Here is a 15,000-nt window from a genome sequence, read left to right on the forward strand (position 1 = left end):
CAGCCCCCGCAGCACCCACAGCCCCCGCAGTGCCTGCCTCAAGAGCGAGCGGCCTTTCCTGTGGGGAAGCGGCTGCCCAGGAGAAGAGACATCTTCCACCGTGGCTTGGGCTGCCAGAGGGCCAGGCCCAGCACAGAGTTGCTCTTGTGGGCACAGCTCGGGCTCCTGGCACTCCACCCAAGCTTCTCGAGGGACAGGCAGCAGGATTCCCTCTTGGGCTAAATCTGCCAGTCTCTGCTGCCTGGCCTCTTCTCCTTCCTCGTGCAGCTCCAGGACGCTCACCTCATCCCAGTCATCGTCCTCCCGCTGCCAGGGCTTGAGCTGGCTGCACAGGATGTTGCAGTATTCCCTGCTGTCCTGAGCCAGCTCTCCATCACTATCATCATCCCAGCTGGACCTGGAGGATTTTCTCTTTGCTTTGCCTCCAGTCACCTCCTGGCCATCCTGGGACAGCTCTTGCTTGCGGCAAGCTTCCCAGTCCAAGAGTGCCCGGCGGCTCGTGCCTTCTCCTGGGGACAGCTGCTGCTCAGGAGATTCTTCCCAATCTGAGAATTCCTGACAGTGATCGCTGTCCGCCTGCCACGGCTCCTGCTCCCTGCACTCGTCCCACTCGGAGACAACTGGGGAGGGCTCTTGCTCCCTGCCCTCATCCCAGTCCTGGAAATGCCAGTAGCTCCCCCATACTTGGACCAGCTCTTGCTCAAGGCCTTCATCCCACTCAGAGAGCTCCTGGCAGCTATGGGCTTCTCCTGGGGACAGCTGTGGCTCAGTGCAGGCTTCCCCTGGAGTCCCTTGCTGGAACTTGTTCATTTCTCCTCGGCAGAGCTCTGCCTCTTCCTCAGCGCAGGACTCCACGGCTCCTCTCCTCCCTCTGCTTGCCCTCTCAGCCTCCTCCTGCTGCTCCCTCAAGGCCTGGGCTCTCTGTGAGCCGGGCCAGGGCCTGGGGGGCTGGGACTTGGGCTTCGCCTTCTCCTCCTCCGTGCCTGCAGTCCTCTGGCACACACAGGTACCTGGACACAGCCACTGTCCTGGGACTGACCCAGGCCCCACAAGCCCTTTATATACCCCCCAGCCGGGGCGGGGCTCTGCCATGTCACAATGGACTTTGGGCACCGCAAGGTCCCGTGTCACCACGGCCCCTGACGCACCGTGCCTGTGTCACAAAGGGCACCCCGGCACCCCGTGCCTGTGTCACAAAGGGCACCCCGGCACCCCGTGCCTGTGTCACAAAGGGCACCCCGGCACCCCTTCAACAGCCCAAGGCACCAGGAGCGGCCTGGAGCAGCCCAGGCCTTGGGGGATTGCAGCCCCTTCTTCTGAGCCGCTCCTTCAAATGATCAGGAGTGGCTGGGGCCAAGTGAAGGTGCAAAAGGAGACCATGTGTGTCTTCGTTTGAAAGACAGGGGCCTGCTAAGGGAGGCAGGAGGCTCCTTTGCAATGGAAAATGTAAACCCCCTCGCTCCCAATTATTATCCCTTTGAAAGGCACTCTCTGGCAAAGATAGGAGGACAGGAAGAACAGTTTGTGCTGCTTTTGCATGAATTGCTATTTGGTGAGCAGGGAAGAAGCCCCCCATGGAAATGATTTTACTGAGAGGAGCTGCTAAGCGAGAGCTGCCTCTGTGCCAAGCAAATCCAAGAGCTGGCTAGCTGTGGGAACTGACTACCTATTAAAGCATTTAAAAAGCTGGATCCACCTCTGTGAGACTGACATTTTGCAGACAGGCAAGCCGGGGAAATCTCTCTCTTGCTTCCACCTTTGAGGAGGTACCCGGCTGCCGGTCGGGCCGGGCCCCGCTGCACTGCGGCCCTTGCAGTCGTGCTGACAGTGGCCGCAACAATCCTTAAAACTTCAGGGTCCCCTGACAGCCGGGCAACCGAGGAGGAAATTAAAGGAGCGGGTTCGCTGGAGTCCCCAAAACCAACTGGAATAGGAAAATCAAGTAGGGATGAGGCCCATAAAGCCTGCGCAGCACAGGAGCAAAGTGCAAAGACCAGGACTAGGGGCAGACACAACAATATCTAGGGGAGGTGTGAGGGCGCAGTCTGAGGGCATGGGTCCAGACACAGACTGGGGTTAGAAAGATGCAAAATACTGCGACAAATTGCAACCAGTCGGGGGAGAGATCCGGGAAGATTCTAGAAACATAACTTTCAGTGGGGTGACTTGATGAACGTATGAATTGCCATCAAGCCTTTGGCAAGCGCTTCCCAAGGCTTGAACTCAAAGCCTGCTGCTTCAGGGCTGAAGTCTTTCTGGCCCTGTGTCCCAGAAGGGCTGAATCGCACAGGCTCGGCCTGGCGGGGCCAGGCCAGCCCCGGCAGTGACCGGGTGGGGACGGGAGGCTGCGGGACCCCGGTTGAGGCTGGGCCGGACCACGGCTGCTCACACCTTGCCGAGCCTAAGCCGTGCCCCGCTGCCGGCCCCCGCTGAGCTGGAGTCCGCTGGGCTCCGGGAGGAGCTCCGGGTGGGTCCAGGTCCCCTCGGCTGCCACGGCTGTTCCCACACTGTCAGCTCCAAAGAGGAGACACAATTCAGCTTTGCAGCACACACTGCAGAGCTGGGGCTTCCATCCTCATGAGAGTAGTCAGGGACCTGTCGTTCTGGTTCGCTGTCTAGGGCTGTCAGTCCTTTCCAGTCCTCTTGAGGTCATGGTGATGCAGGAAGATGGTTTCTAAGCAGGCTTAGGTGATGCAGGGAGATGATCTTGCATCATAGCTTGCTCAAATATGTTTTCTTGTCCTTTTATTCCTCTGTTAGCTCGTTGTTTTGGTGTCCTGCATGCCTTAGTTCGCATATGTCTCGGTTCTATAAGACAGGTGTCTGCTAGGGAGAGCAGGAGCCTCCCTTGGGATGAAAGAATGTAGACCCCCTCCCTCCGAATTATTATAAATTTGAAATCAAGGGGCTTTCAGGAAGAGATCTGGGGATAGGAATAACAGTTCTTTACTAGTATAACCAGGCAAACAAACAAACAATAACTACAGCAATAACAAGAACACAGAACCAGGGACCCCGGGACAGCTCTCTCAGCTGAGATGGGATGGGGGAGAGGTTTTGTTTTTCACAAACCCCTCGGGCAGTCAGTCCTGGTGCTCCTGCGGGGCTCCGAGGAACAGTCGGCTGGAAACAGCAGGGATGAGCTGAGATCCTGGGTCGGTGGATGAGGTGTATCAGCAGCTCCGCGGCGGTGGCTGCCACACGTCCCGGCAGGGCAGGGGGTGTGAGGCCACCAGCCAAGAGGGGAGAAGGAGAAGAAGCAGCCGCTCCATCTGGGTGATGGCGAAAATCCCTTCTCTCCACCGCAGCCGCTCCGCGCCCCAGCACACGAACGTCCTTCCCCGAAGCCGAAGAAAAGCCAGCTAAAAACTGTCCCCACCCTCCTTTTCTGCCCCCTTCCCCCCCCCCCCCCCGCTGGGCCCGGCTACTCTTTGTCCGTTGTCAATCACCCCTAAGTACCGGTAGTTAGGTTGCCCCAGCACATAATGGGTAAAAATTCCCCGGGCAGGCCAGAACGACAAAACAAACAAAAACAAACAAAAAAAAAGACACCTAACCCTCAACAACATGCCCAGTAGCTCCCAGTAACCCCCAGTCAGGTTCCATTTGCTCCCACTGTAATCCCAGTGGTTCCCAGTGCTATCCCTGTAGGAGCCATAGTCACTCCCAGTATGGTTCCAGTCACTCCCAGATACTCCCAGTATGATTCCAGTCATGGCCAGAGTGACTCCCTGACACTCCCAGGATGGGCTCAGTTGCTCCCAGTCACCTCCACCATGGTTCCAGTCCCAGCCAGCACCTTTCCAGTCACTCCCAGTATGATCCCAACTAGTTCCAGTAGGATCCCAGTATGACCCCAGCATGGGCACAGCTGCTCCCAGGATTATCCAGTGTGGTTGCAGTTGTTCCCATTTACCTGCACTGTGGTTTCAGTCTCTCCCAGTCTATCCCAGTTGCTCCTAGTCACTCCTCAGGTGCTTCCAGCCTGATCCCAGTTGCTCCCAGCCGCTCCCATCACCCTGAGTGCAGTCCCAGTTGCTGCCAGTATGGTCCCAATCATGCCCAGCATGGCCCAGCTGCTCCCACTGTGATCCCAGTAGGATCCCAGTTGTCCCCTGCATGGTTCCCTTTGTTCCCAGTGTGATTTCAGTACCCCCAGTATGGTCACAGACACTCCCAGTATATCTCAGCTACCATCAGCATTCTTCTTGTGCTCATTCCCAAGGATTCCCAGTTGCCCCAGTAAGGTTCCAGTTACCCCAGTACAAACCAGCCCCTGCCAGTGCTGCCACTCCTGGGATCCCCAGCCCTCTCTGTGTTCCCCCCTCCCACATCTCCCCAGAGCAGCCCCAAGGGCTGGCAGTCCCCAGCCAGGGTCCCCAGCCAGCCCCAGGTTGGATCTGCAGCCCCCAATTTTCCCAGTTTCCCTCTCCTTTTCCCTGGGCCGGGTTCCCCCCGTCCCCAGCGGGTGGGAGCAGCTGAGAGCCCCGCGCTGCCCATCCCGACCTGTCCCGGCTCCATCCCCGCTCCTGCCGTGGGCTGTGAGGGGTTTGGGAACGGGGCACCGAGGGTGTCACTGCTCCTGGGGGAGGAGGAGGAGGGATGGAAGAGGAGGGATGAAGGAGAGAGAGAAGGGATGGAAGTAGCAGAAGGGAGTGGTGTTAGGGAGGAGGTGGAGGAGGGAGGAAGAGGCAGAGCAAGAGGAAGAGGAGGGACAAAGGAGGATCAGGGAAAGGAGAAGGAACCACGAGGTCAAGCATTCCCTGAATTCAGAGACCCCATCTGTGGGATCATCACCCCCCATCCCACAGGTGACCGAGGAGGGGGAGCTCGGCCCAGATATCCTGAGGGGTCCCTGAGTTGGGTTTTTTTGCAGGGGGATATTTGGAGAATGAGGAATTCCAAAGCTGAGCGGAAAGTCCTCCTTGTGGGGGTGACATTGGGGGGTCCCAGCATCCCTAAGTGTTGAGATGGGAAACAGGGGGAACGATTCAGATTCCTGGCACTCCCAGCAAGCTGAAGAGGGCAGGGACCGAGTAGACAGGGGACCCAAAGTACAAGTGTGACCCCCAACAGCTGGGACAGGGGGGAACACTGAAGAGCAAAGGGGAGAGACCAGAGATGGGGAACTCCTGGGAGGCATTTTCAGGGCTGAATCTTGGTGTTTGGGAGGTTTTTATGGATGGCTGGTGACTTCTAGAGATGGACTTGGAGAGAAGGAAATTCCTAACCCAATCTGCTCATGCATTATATTTTTCCCCCAGCTAGGATTTCCCATTCCCAAATCTTGGCTGGATGGAAGGGGGACCTGCAAAGAAGAGGAAGATGCCCCAGGACACCCAGGCAGGTGAGGAGGAAGTCAGTGCCCCTTTCCCCCTCTCTCCTGCTCCATCTCCCAGCCCAGCATGGCCCCCGGCTGCAGGACAACCCCGCTGCCGACGCCGTCCTGCCGGGGACGCACTGGGGGGATCTCCTTCCCCTTCCCTCTGGCACGGAGGCAAATCCCATCCTCTCCTTGTCCTTCCTCCCCCAGACAAGGAGCTGAGGATGGAGACCAGGGAGGACAAATCCCCACAGCAGAACCTCATGGAAGAGGCCGTTTTGAGTGGCTCCATGGTGCAGGAATCCAACAGGAAGAAAAATCCCCAGAGATCCCACAGGAGGAGGGGCTCCAAACCCATCCCAGGGTGCTCTGAGGAGGAAAGACCCACCCTGTGCCGGGAAGGCGGCCGGAGATCCAGCCGGGGCTCTGAGCTGGTGGTCCATGAGCAGCTTCAGGATGGGGAGAAGCCCTACAAGTGCTTGGAGTGTGGGAAGAGCTTCAGCCAGAGCAACAGCCTGATCCGCCACCAGATGATCCACACTGGGGAATGGCCCTATCAGTGTGGGGAATGTGGGAAGGGCTTCAGCTGCATCTCCCAACTCATCATCCACCAGCGCAGCCACACTGGGGAGAGGCCCTACGAGTGTCCTGAGTGTGGGAAAAGGTTTCAGACCAGCCCCCATCTCCTCCAGCACCAGCAGATTCACACGGATGAGAGGCCCTTCCACTGCTCCGACTGTGGGGAGGGCTTCAAGCAAAACTCCACCCTCATCACCCACCGGCGCATCCACACTGGGGAGAGGCCCTATGAGTGTGGGGAATGTGGGAAGAGCTTCAGCCACAACTCCACTCTGATCTGCCACCAGAGGACGCACACAGAGGAACGTCCCTATGAGTGTGGGGAATGTGGGATGACCTTCAGATGGAGGTCCCAGCTGAACATCCACCATATGACCCACACTGGGGAGAGGCCCTACGAGTGTCCTGAGTGTGGGAAGAGGTTTCAGACCAGCTCTGATCTCCTCGTGCACCAGCGGATTCACACAGATGAGAGGCCCTTCCGCTGCCCCGAGTGCAGGAAGGGCTTCAAGCGAAACTCCACCCTTATGAGGCACCAGCGCATCCACACTGGGGAGAGGCCCTACGAGTGTCCCCAGTGTGGGAAGAGCTTCTCCAGGAGCTCTCACTTGACCAGACACCAACAGAGGCACTGGTAAGGGAAGCCCTGCGAGTGCCCCAAGTGCAGGAAGAGCTTTGTGCACTGCCCCAGCTCCATCCCCCATCAGAGGACCCACGTTGGGCAGAGCCCTGATGACCCACGTACCCAGTGATCTGTGTTGGGTCAGACACTGAGCTGGTGGTCATTACATTTTGGTTTCCATTATCTTTTGATTCATCTTCATCCCTTTAAAACCAACAAATAGTGGTAAAAATCAAGAAATTCATCAAAGGCATCTAAAACTTTACATTTTACTAGTGCTACAATGGAATCTGGGAGATACTTGGGAGTATTTTGGGGCTGTGGGGCTGTTTGGTGTAGTTGTCTCCATTTCTTGGCACTCAAAGAGACGAGAGGGTTTGATTGGTCACCTCAAAACCACTCAATGTCACTGAATCCTACTCAATCCCTCTCCAAAATTATTCAGCTCCACAGCCCCTCTGGGTGTGATGCCTTAAGTTTTATATTTTCCATATTCTGCACTGCCTAGGTTTGTAGCTTTGAACTTCCTATTAATTGTTAGTGAGCTCTCTTCACAGAGTAGGTAGACAAAAGAATTCCTTTTCTAGCCTGATACCGAGAACAGTCATTACAAGTTCCAGGCTAAAAGCATAAACAAGGGTGGACTGAAAAAGACTTTTGGAGAGAAAACAAGAAGGATGGGACTTCGTCACCTGAAACTGTAATTGGGCAGTGAACAGATTGCAAAATCCAGATGGACCTAAACTTCTAAAAATGTGAGACCTCATGATCAGTTGTCCATTTTTGTGACCATTTTTGGTCCATCTTGGGTGTAGCCCTGGCCAGGCTCTTGTACTGCCCAAGGTGTATCCTTTAAGGCCTTTTAATAAACTTTATTCTTAACTCTGTCCAGCCTCTGTTCTAGGTCAGCCTTCTGAAGGCATCAGGTGGAATGGGGTTGGAAGGGGATTGGGTGAAGTGGGATGCAAATCAGGAGGGGTGAGATGGGCATTGGGTGGGGCAGGATGGGTGGGATGGAGTTTGGGAGGTGTGAAATGGGGGAAATAGGGCTTGGGAAGACGTCTTGATATTCAGCAGTGATGGGATGGTTTGAGGTTGGGACTGGGGAGGTGGGGTGGGGTCTGGAATGAGACAGCCGAAGTTTGGGGGTGATGAAGGGAGAGGGTGCCTGTTACATAGTGTGTTTTTGTGTGAGGTGCCCCTGCCCAGGGAGGCAAGGATTGAGTTTCAAATGAACATTGTTAAAGTGAGTGGCATGGGCAAGAGGGAATTCCATCCCTCTGCCTCAGAGATTGGGCCCTGCAAGCCCAGGGAGAAACTCCAGCCTGGGCCCCTTGTGAGGTGGCAGCCCAGGGATTTCTGTTTGGGTTTTGGGCCCCTGGGGTTTCTCCCTTGCTGTGTTCCTGGTGGTCCTTGACCTTGAACTCCACCCTGGTTCTCAAAAACCTGTCTCCCTGCCTCTGTTTGGGGCTGTCTCTGGATCTGAGTGTGTTCCTGAGCTGAATTAATGTTTTCCTGAGCAGAATTCCATCTCGTTGGTGTCCCATGGCGGTTCCTGGTAATTGTGGCCTCCCTGGACATGATCCTGTGGCCCCGAAACACAAGACCCTGCAAAATCGAGACACCCCCACCCCACCCTCCAAATATCAAAAAATTCCCATAAATTTGCCCAAATTCCCCAAAATTCTCTTAATTTCCCTAAATTATTCTTTTTGTCCCCCTCCAAGACCAGGTGTCTCCACTGGATCTCGGGGACACCCCCAGAAATTTGGAGGGGGTCTCTCCTCCCCTGCCACCTCCAAAAACCCACAGCTTTTGGGAAAAAAAGAAACCAACAAAATCCCTTGGATTCAAGGGGGAGTTCCCCAATTTTTAATGTCTTTTTTGGGCATTCCTCCCAAATTTTTCAGGGTTTTTTTCCTTTTTTTTCCATTTTTTGATGGTTTTGGCATTTTTCAAAGTGAGCATTTTTGGGGGGGGGGTTCCCCCAATTTTTTTGGGGGGTACCTCAATTTTTTTCTGGGGGTTCACTCTCTCCCTCAATATTTCCTCCATTCCCCTCCCCCAAAATTGAGGTGAGAAATTTTTTTTTTCTGTTTTTTTTTCATTTTTACCTTCCCCCCCCCTTTTTTTTTTTTCTTTTTTTCCTCTTTTTATTTATTTACAATTAATTTAGGGTGCTAAGGGCCAGGAATTTTGGGTTGGGGTTGCCTGGGGGGACAGGGAAAGTTGGGGAGACCTCCCTCCCTGAAAAAATGGGAAAAATCCTGGGAATTCTGGTATTTCTCCCCCCTCCCAAGGTGTGAAAAATGTGAAAAAAATTATGTTCTCAGATTTTTGTGTATTTTGGGGGAGAGTGTTGCAATTTTGGTGGGGGTTTTGGGAAGGGTTGCTGTTTTTTGGGGGGTTCTCCCAGGTTTTGGGGTGGAATTGGAGAAATTTGAGGGTTTGGGGGGAAATTTGGGGTTTTGGGGGAAACTTTGCAGGTCCTGGGGGAAATTTCGGGATTTTAGGGCAGGAATTTTAGGATTTTTTTCTAACATTTGGGTGTTTGGGGGGGAAATTTGGGGCTTTGGGGGGAACTTTGGGGTTTTTAGGGAGAGGATTTGGGGTTTGGGGAAAAAAATTGGGGTTTTGGGGGGGAAAATTTGGTGGTTTTGGGGGGAAATTCAGGGGTCCTGGTGGAGTTCTGATTTTGGGAAAGGGGATTTGGGGAGAATTTTTTGTGTTTTGGGGGAATTTCCACTGATGGGGAGGGGTCCTGATCAGAGTGAGGAGGGGCATTTTGGGGAGGCCTGAATTTGGGGAGGGGCCTCAGGGAGGATTCCTGATTTTGGGGTGAGATTTGGGGGATATTCCAGTGATGGGGATGTGTCTTGGGGGTGGGATTTGGGGAGGGGTCCCATCGGGGAACCATCCTGAGCTGGAAGCGGGGGGGATGTTGAGAGTGGAATTTGGGGAGCGTAATAAATGGAAATTGTCGCTCTATTAGGAACGGCGAGGAGAGACGACACAGACTCTCATGGAGTCGGTTAGGAGAATATCTCGTAGTTTATTACTTCTGGTTTGTTTTATAGACTGGTACGTGGAAAGTACAGAAAGGAAACTCTTATTGGTTAGTAAATCACTACATCACTATCATTGGTCAGTGGGGTTCACCACCCCCTGACTTTCTCTTGCAAAGAAAACAAGAAGCAGAAAACAACACCTGCAAGGATGTTTTCTGTCTCTGAGGATTGTTTTTAAATCCTCCCATGAATTTCTCAGGCTAGCTCTCAGGCAGGACTGAGAGCTATGTGGCCTGTAATATCTACAGGCACTCTGGTTCAGATTTAGCATCCATAGGAAATGATTTGTGCTAACTAAATTGTAACTATTTGGAAAGTTATTATTAGAAGCAATCAAGAGAATCAGTGTGACAAAGCAGATGTACCCCTCTACAGATGTTACATGTTAAAATTAAGGTACAGGATGAAGTTCTGAGAAATGTGATGTCCCAAGACGAAATCAACCTTGAGATGGACAAAGTTGGAATGACTTCAGGCACAGGGCCTGAAAATTATAAAATGTAAGACTAATTAGTGGAGCACAATGCTTATTTACATAACACAATGCTTAGTACGCACGTGCAACCTGTGAGGTTATCCAGAGGACAGCGAGGATGAGTGTAAGCCTTCATCCAAAATACCACTAAAAGAAGACTGAAGACGCCCTAGCAACAAGTGAGGCTTGCGCCATGAAGAATAGTGATGTAAAATTAAAGAATCAGAAATAGGAGGAGACTTACGGGAAACATGAATGAATATGTGTAAGCATACAGTATATAAGTTTAGTTTGAATTACTTTGTTTTGGTACATGAGGCAGGGTGAGAAGTCCTGCCCATACCCCGGTCAGTTTTGCTTATGCTTTAATCATACTCAATTACTGGCAAATTATATTCATATATATATATATATATGAAGATATTCACTAAATTGTACTCTTTTACTGAATTGTTTTCCTTTTATACCAAATTTCTCTTCAATCCACTAAATAGTATTATTTTATTAAATTGTATCCTTGTATTCAATTCACTAAATTGTATACTTTTTTCCCTTGCTATTTAATTGCTATTAACTCTATTGACATAGTTGTCTGATTTTAATTTCATTTACAACAGCACCAAGAAGAAAAGGGGCTTACTGAGAGCAAGTAAACTTAACCCTTTGGCAGGACACAAATTTAGAAGACAAAAAATTAAAAAAAACCACAACGTCAGCCACACTTCCCAGTGAGAAGGGTTGGAACTCTCTGCCCCTCAACATTTCCCCTGCAGCTTTACAAAGGGAACTGGGATCTGAGCTGTGCCCTCTGAACCAACAGAGCCAGGCTCCCTTCAGGGTCAGAAGCCACAGCCTCAGTTATAGCCCCGGCTGCCTCCTGTGCCCCAGAGAATGGCCATGGCTGTAAATGTGTGTTTGGCTGCAGCACAGGGCCAGGGTGAAGCTCGGCAGCCTCATCAGAGCCCACGGCCACGGCCCTTCCCTGCCGGGGCCCTCACCTGGCCCGGCCCAGCCCGGCCCGAGCAGCCCGGACTGGCCTCAAGGGATGGGCTCCACCTGCCCGCTGTGCCCACAGGCCGGGCCCAAGGGCTCACAAGAGGCTTCCTCCCAGCTCTGCAAAATCTCGGCCAAGAGTGTCCCCTTTACTGTGCTGAGAAGAGTAAAAAACCCTCTCAATTTAACCCCACTGAACTCCTCATGGGGGATCCCTGCACACCTTAGGAGAGAGCCCAAATTTTCCCTGTGTGCCTGATGAGGTGCAGGCCCAGGTGATGCCACTGAAGGAAATGTGCCCTCACAGCCCAGGGACGCTCAGCATGGGCTCCCCCAGCCCCTCGGGGCCCCAGTGCTGGTCACGGCAGCCCCTGCCTGGCTCCTGCCTGCCCACACCGTGGGCACCCCCGGCTGCTCCTGGACATGGAGCTCAGCCAGGGCTGGTGCTGTGTGGGCTCTGCTGGTGGTACCAGCCGGACACTGGGGTGACAGCTCCATCTCTTTATTTATAAGAGAAAACATGAGCCAACCCCTGCTCTGGTGCACAGGGGCTGCCCAATTTCAGTCCAGGCCAGGGACCAGGGCCAGGGGGCTCTGGGGCAGAGGGTCTCGCTTGGGAGGTGTGGGTCTTGGGATGCCCTCAAAACAGGGACACAGCTGCAGCACAGCAGATGGGGAGAGATGTGAAGAGCGGGGATGACAGGTCAGCTTCTCAGAGACTAAAATCTTTGGCTGCTCTTCTGAAGGTGCAGAGGCGCTCCTGTGGAGAGAGGAGGTGGCTGAGGCCCCCAGCTGCCGCTGGCACACAGGGACCCTCCTGCACAGCAGGGCCCAGAGCTGCCAAGGCTCCCCAGCACGGCTGGAGCTGCTGGCACAGCTTGGCCCAGCTGGACAGCTGCCCCTCAAGGCCCTGGAGAGCAGGGGATGGCTCTGGGCAGGGTCCCTGGCCAGGAGCGGGCCCCAGAGCACCTCTGCTTTTCAAGGACAGTCTCGTCCCCGCTCTTTCTCCTGCCCACCTTGCTTTGCCTCTGCCCGCTGCTCCTGGGGCTGCTCTTGGCCAGGCAGCCTCAGTGGCAGCCAGCACTGGCTGCAGCCCCAGTGGGCTCCCCAGGAAAAGGCCCAGCAATTAAGAGGCCAATGAAAGGCCTGGGCAGCAGCAGAACTCTCAGCAGAGTTATTTGGGCAACCAAGGACTATCCACAAGTCCACAGCAGCCTCACTGGGAATGTTTCCTGACTATGAGCAGCCTTTCAAGAAGCTGTTTGAGGCCGAGATCAGCAAAACACTCACCGTTTTCTCTTCCACCAATACCAGATTCCGGCACAGCACATCATCAGGAAAAGTGCTCCACCAGCCACAATGGCCATTAACTTAATCAAACCATGTGTTCCCTGGTAGAAAACTCTTCTCATGCTTTCCCAGATATTCTGAGCATGTGCTGTGGTGCCGGCTGCACCTGTGGGAGCAATGGGCAGTGTGAGCCGTGCTGTGCTCCACTGCTGAGCTGGCAGCACGCTGGATACAGCCAGGACGTTCTCTGTTTCCCCCAGAGCTGGGGCCTGCAGGCACCTTGCCACCCCTTGGTGCAAGACTACTCAACCCCCGAGCTTGAATGGCACAATTTCTCTGTGCTGTGCTGTTCTTCAGGCAATACTTGCCAAAGACTTGGGTAAGGATCAGGAAAATGCCCAGGGTTTTGGAAATGCTCCAGGGCCACCACTCTTCCAAACAGACCCTACACCTGATCTAGCCTGAGACCAGAAATTTTCAAGGGATCTCAAGGTGTGCATGGCCTGTGCTGCACTTTGGGCTCTCTGTCAGCTGATGCCAAATGCCTTCCTGCAGAGGCTGGGGAGAAGCTGCAGCAGGCCAAGCTGGGAAACAGCCCTGCAGGGCGTGAAAGCAGCAGTGGGGCAGTGAGGCTGCCATGGATCCCTTCCCGCTGTGTTGGGCACTGCATGTCCAGATGTGCAGAGAAAGCCCCCGGCTGCTGAGTCTCAGGAGAAGGCTGAGGGACACAGACCCACCTTGTCCTCTCTGCAGAACTTTCTTCAGCATTTGCCTCATGGGTTTGGATGGCTCATGGGGTTTCATAACTCCTGTAGCTTTGGTATTTCCTCTTGGAGGACCTTAGAGCAAAATAATTCCATTTCCCAGGAATGAATCCCAGAAAACCAGTTCTCAAGCATGTGGGGTCAGCAGGGACACAACGCTCACCCCTGCGATGGGAGCTGGGCTTGGGTGCAGTAACCAGGTCAGGAGCTGGGAAAGTCCTCCCTGCAGAAACACCTGTAACTGAACAGCCACAGAAGCTTCTCTCATCTCTGCTGATCTGCACAGGCAGCACTGAGCCTCAGGAGCAGTGAGGGGATTTCACAGGACAAGGGCACACACGTGCACAGCCCTGTCCTGGCACCTGCAGCGATGCCGCCCTGGCTGTGCTTTGGGCTCTGAGCTGGCAGCTCTCCCAGGGGGAAAGGCCTTCACCTACCCTCACCATCTTCCAGAGCCTCAGTCCTGGGTGTGGGTTGGGAAGCCAGATCACCTTCAGCAAGAGGCTTGGCTGAAAAGAAAGGCAGGACAGAACAGCTCCTATGGCACTGTAGGAGATCCTCAGGCTCCCTGGGGCTGGCAAAGGAGCCACACAAGGCACAGCCCTGGGGCACAGCCCTGGGCCCGGCCCCTTCCCTCTCTGCTCTTCTCTGTGGCTGCACAGAGCACATGGAAGGAGACACTGATATTGCACACGGGAAGAGGACTGACAGCTAAATGCACCTTCCTCCCACTGGCAGTGGCCTGTGGGATCCCTCAGGGCTCTAGAAGGGAGCAGGGAAAGGTTTCTAGACCCCATCAAGCCTGAGATTATGTTAAGAGATATGGCACATGAGTGAGCTCTCGCCACCTTGTCATTGTGTGTTCTGTCAGTAAAGGGAATAGAAAAACTTGCCTCCAGCATTCTCCAAGATATTCAAAGTATCATTCAGTAGCACTTCCAAATAATTGAGGTTGTGTTCTAAATCTAGAAGGGAGCACAGATCAAAACTGTTTCCATGGTGTACTGAGATCCCCTTCTACCTTAGGGAACGGGGCAGTACAAGGGAGTCGCGCTAAGGCTGTGGGTGCCAGATGTCAGTGGACATGGCCACAGCTGCAGAGGGGCCTGGGGGCCCTGGACTGGCTCCTGGTCACTCTCCACCCTCTTTGCAGGCCCTGTGCAGCATCCCTGGGAGAGGTGGCTGGAGCAGCCCAGGCCCCACTGGGGCCCTCTCTCTGCCACAGCTGAAAGAATTGTAAAAGCAATGGGGAAGGACTACAGCAGGCAGTGCCACAACTGTCCCTCAGGCCCTCCCTCCCTCCTGCCCACGTTCTGCTGGGACAGCTCTCCCATCCCATAGGGACAGAGCCAGGCTCTTTCAGGATACAGTGGAACCTTGCTCTCCCCCACTGCCTATTCCCCACCATGGACACCCCTTTGCAGCCACTGCCAGGTTTTTGGACGTGTCTCCCACAGAGGGACCCCAGCAGGACTGCTCAGTAGCCGAGTGCCCTGAGCCTGCTGGGGATAATTCTTCTGGGCTGAGCTGGTCTTGTCTGGGCTGTGTCCACACTGCCAAGCAGCAGAGATGTCAGCTCAAGCCTCAGCAGGGCTCAGGCCCAGAGGCACAGCAATTACCTCCTGGGACTGGGACTGTGCCTGGCATGGCCTCCCTTCCTGCAGCAGAGGCTGCCCGTGAGCCACTGCTTCCTCCAGGAAACGCTGCCTTCAGCACAGCCCTTTGGTCCCTCTCTGAAAAAAAATAAATTGTACACCTGAATCAGATGGAACCTTTCCCCATTGGGGAGGTGGCATCTTCAGGAGGCAATGCTTATCAAAGGAAATCATATAAACTTTTGGGATTGGCCAGGGCCCTCCTTTCTCCAAACAAACACCATTTTTTGT

At 54.1% G+C, this 15,000-nt stretch overlaps 1 protein-coding gene across 1 annotated transcript; it reads left to right on the forward strand.

Annotated features, from left to right (window-relative positions):
- Window positions 1-5,261: 5,261 nt before the first annotated feature.
- On the forward strand, window positions 5,262-6,540 carry LOC102113160 (uncharacterized). Its single transcript, XM_088063833.1, has 2 exons — window positions 5,262-5,347; window positions 5,534-6,540. The coding sequence occupies exons 1-2, from the start codon at window positions 5,296-5,298 to the stop codon at window positions 6,538-6,540; spliced, it is 1,059 nt and encodes a 352-aa protein (XP_087919959.1). The 5' UTR covers window positions 5,262-5,295.
- Window positions 6,541-15,000: the final 8,460 nt, after the last annotated feature.

This window comes from Pseudopodoces humilis, chromosome 18, assembly GCF_049639895.1.
Source record: "Pseudopodoces humilis isolate 2021_Gansu_Grassland_sample_001 chromosome 18, ASM4963989v1, whole genome shotgun sequence".
In the NCBI taxonomy this organism is placed as follows: domain Eukaryota; kingdom Metazoa; phylum Chordata; class Aves; order Passeriformes; family Paridae; genus Pseudopodoces; species Pseudopodoces humilis.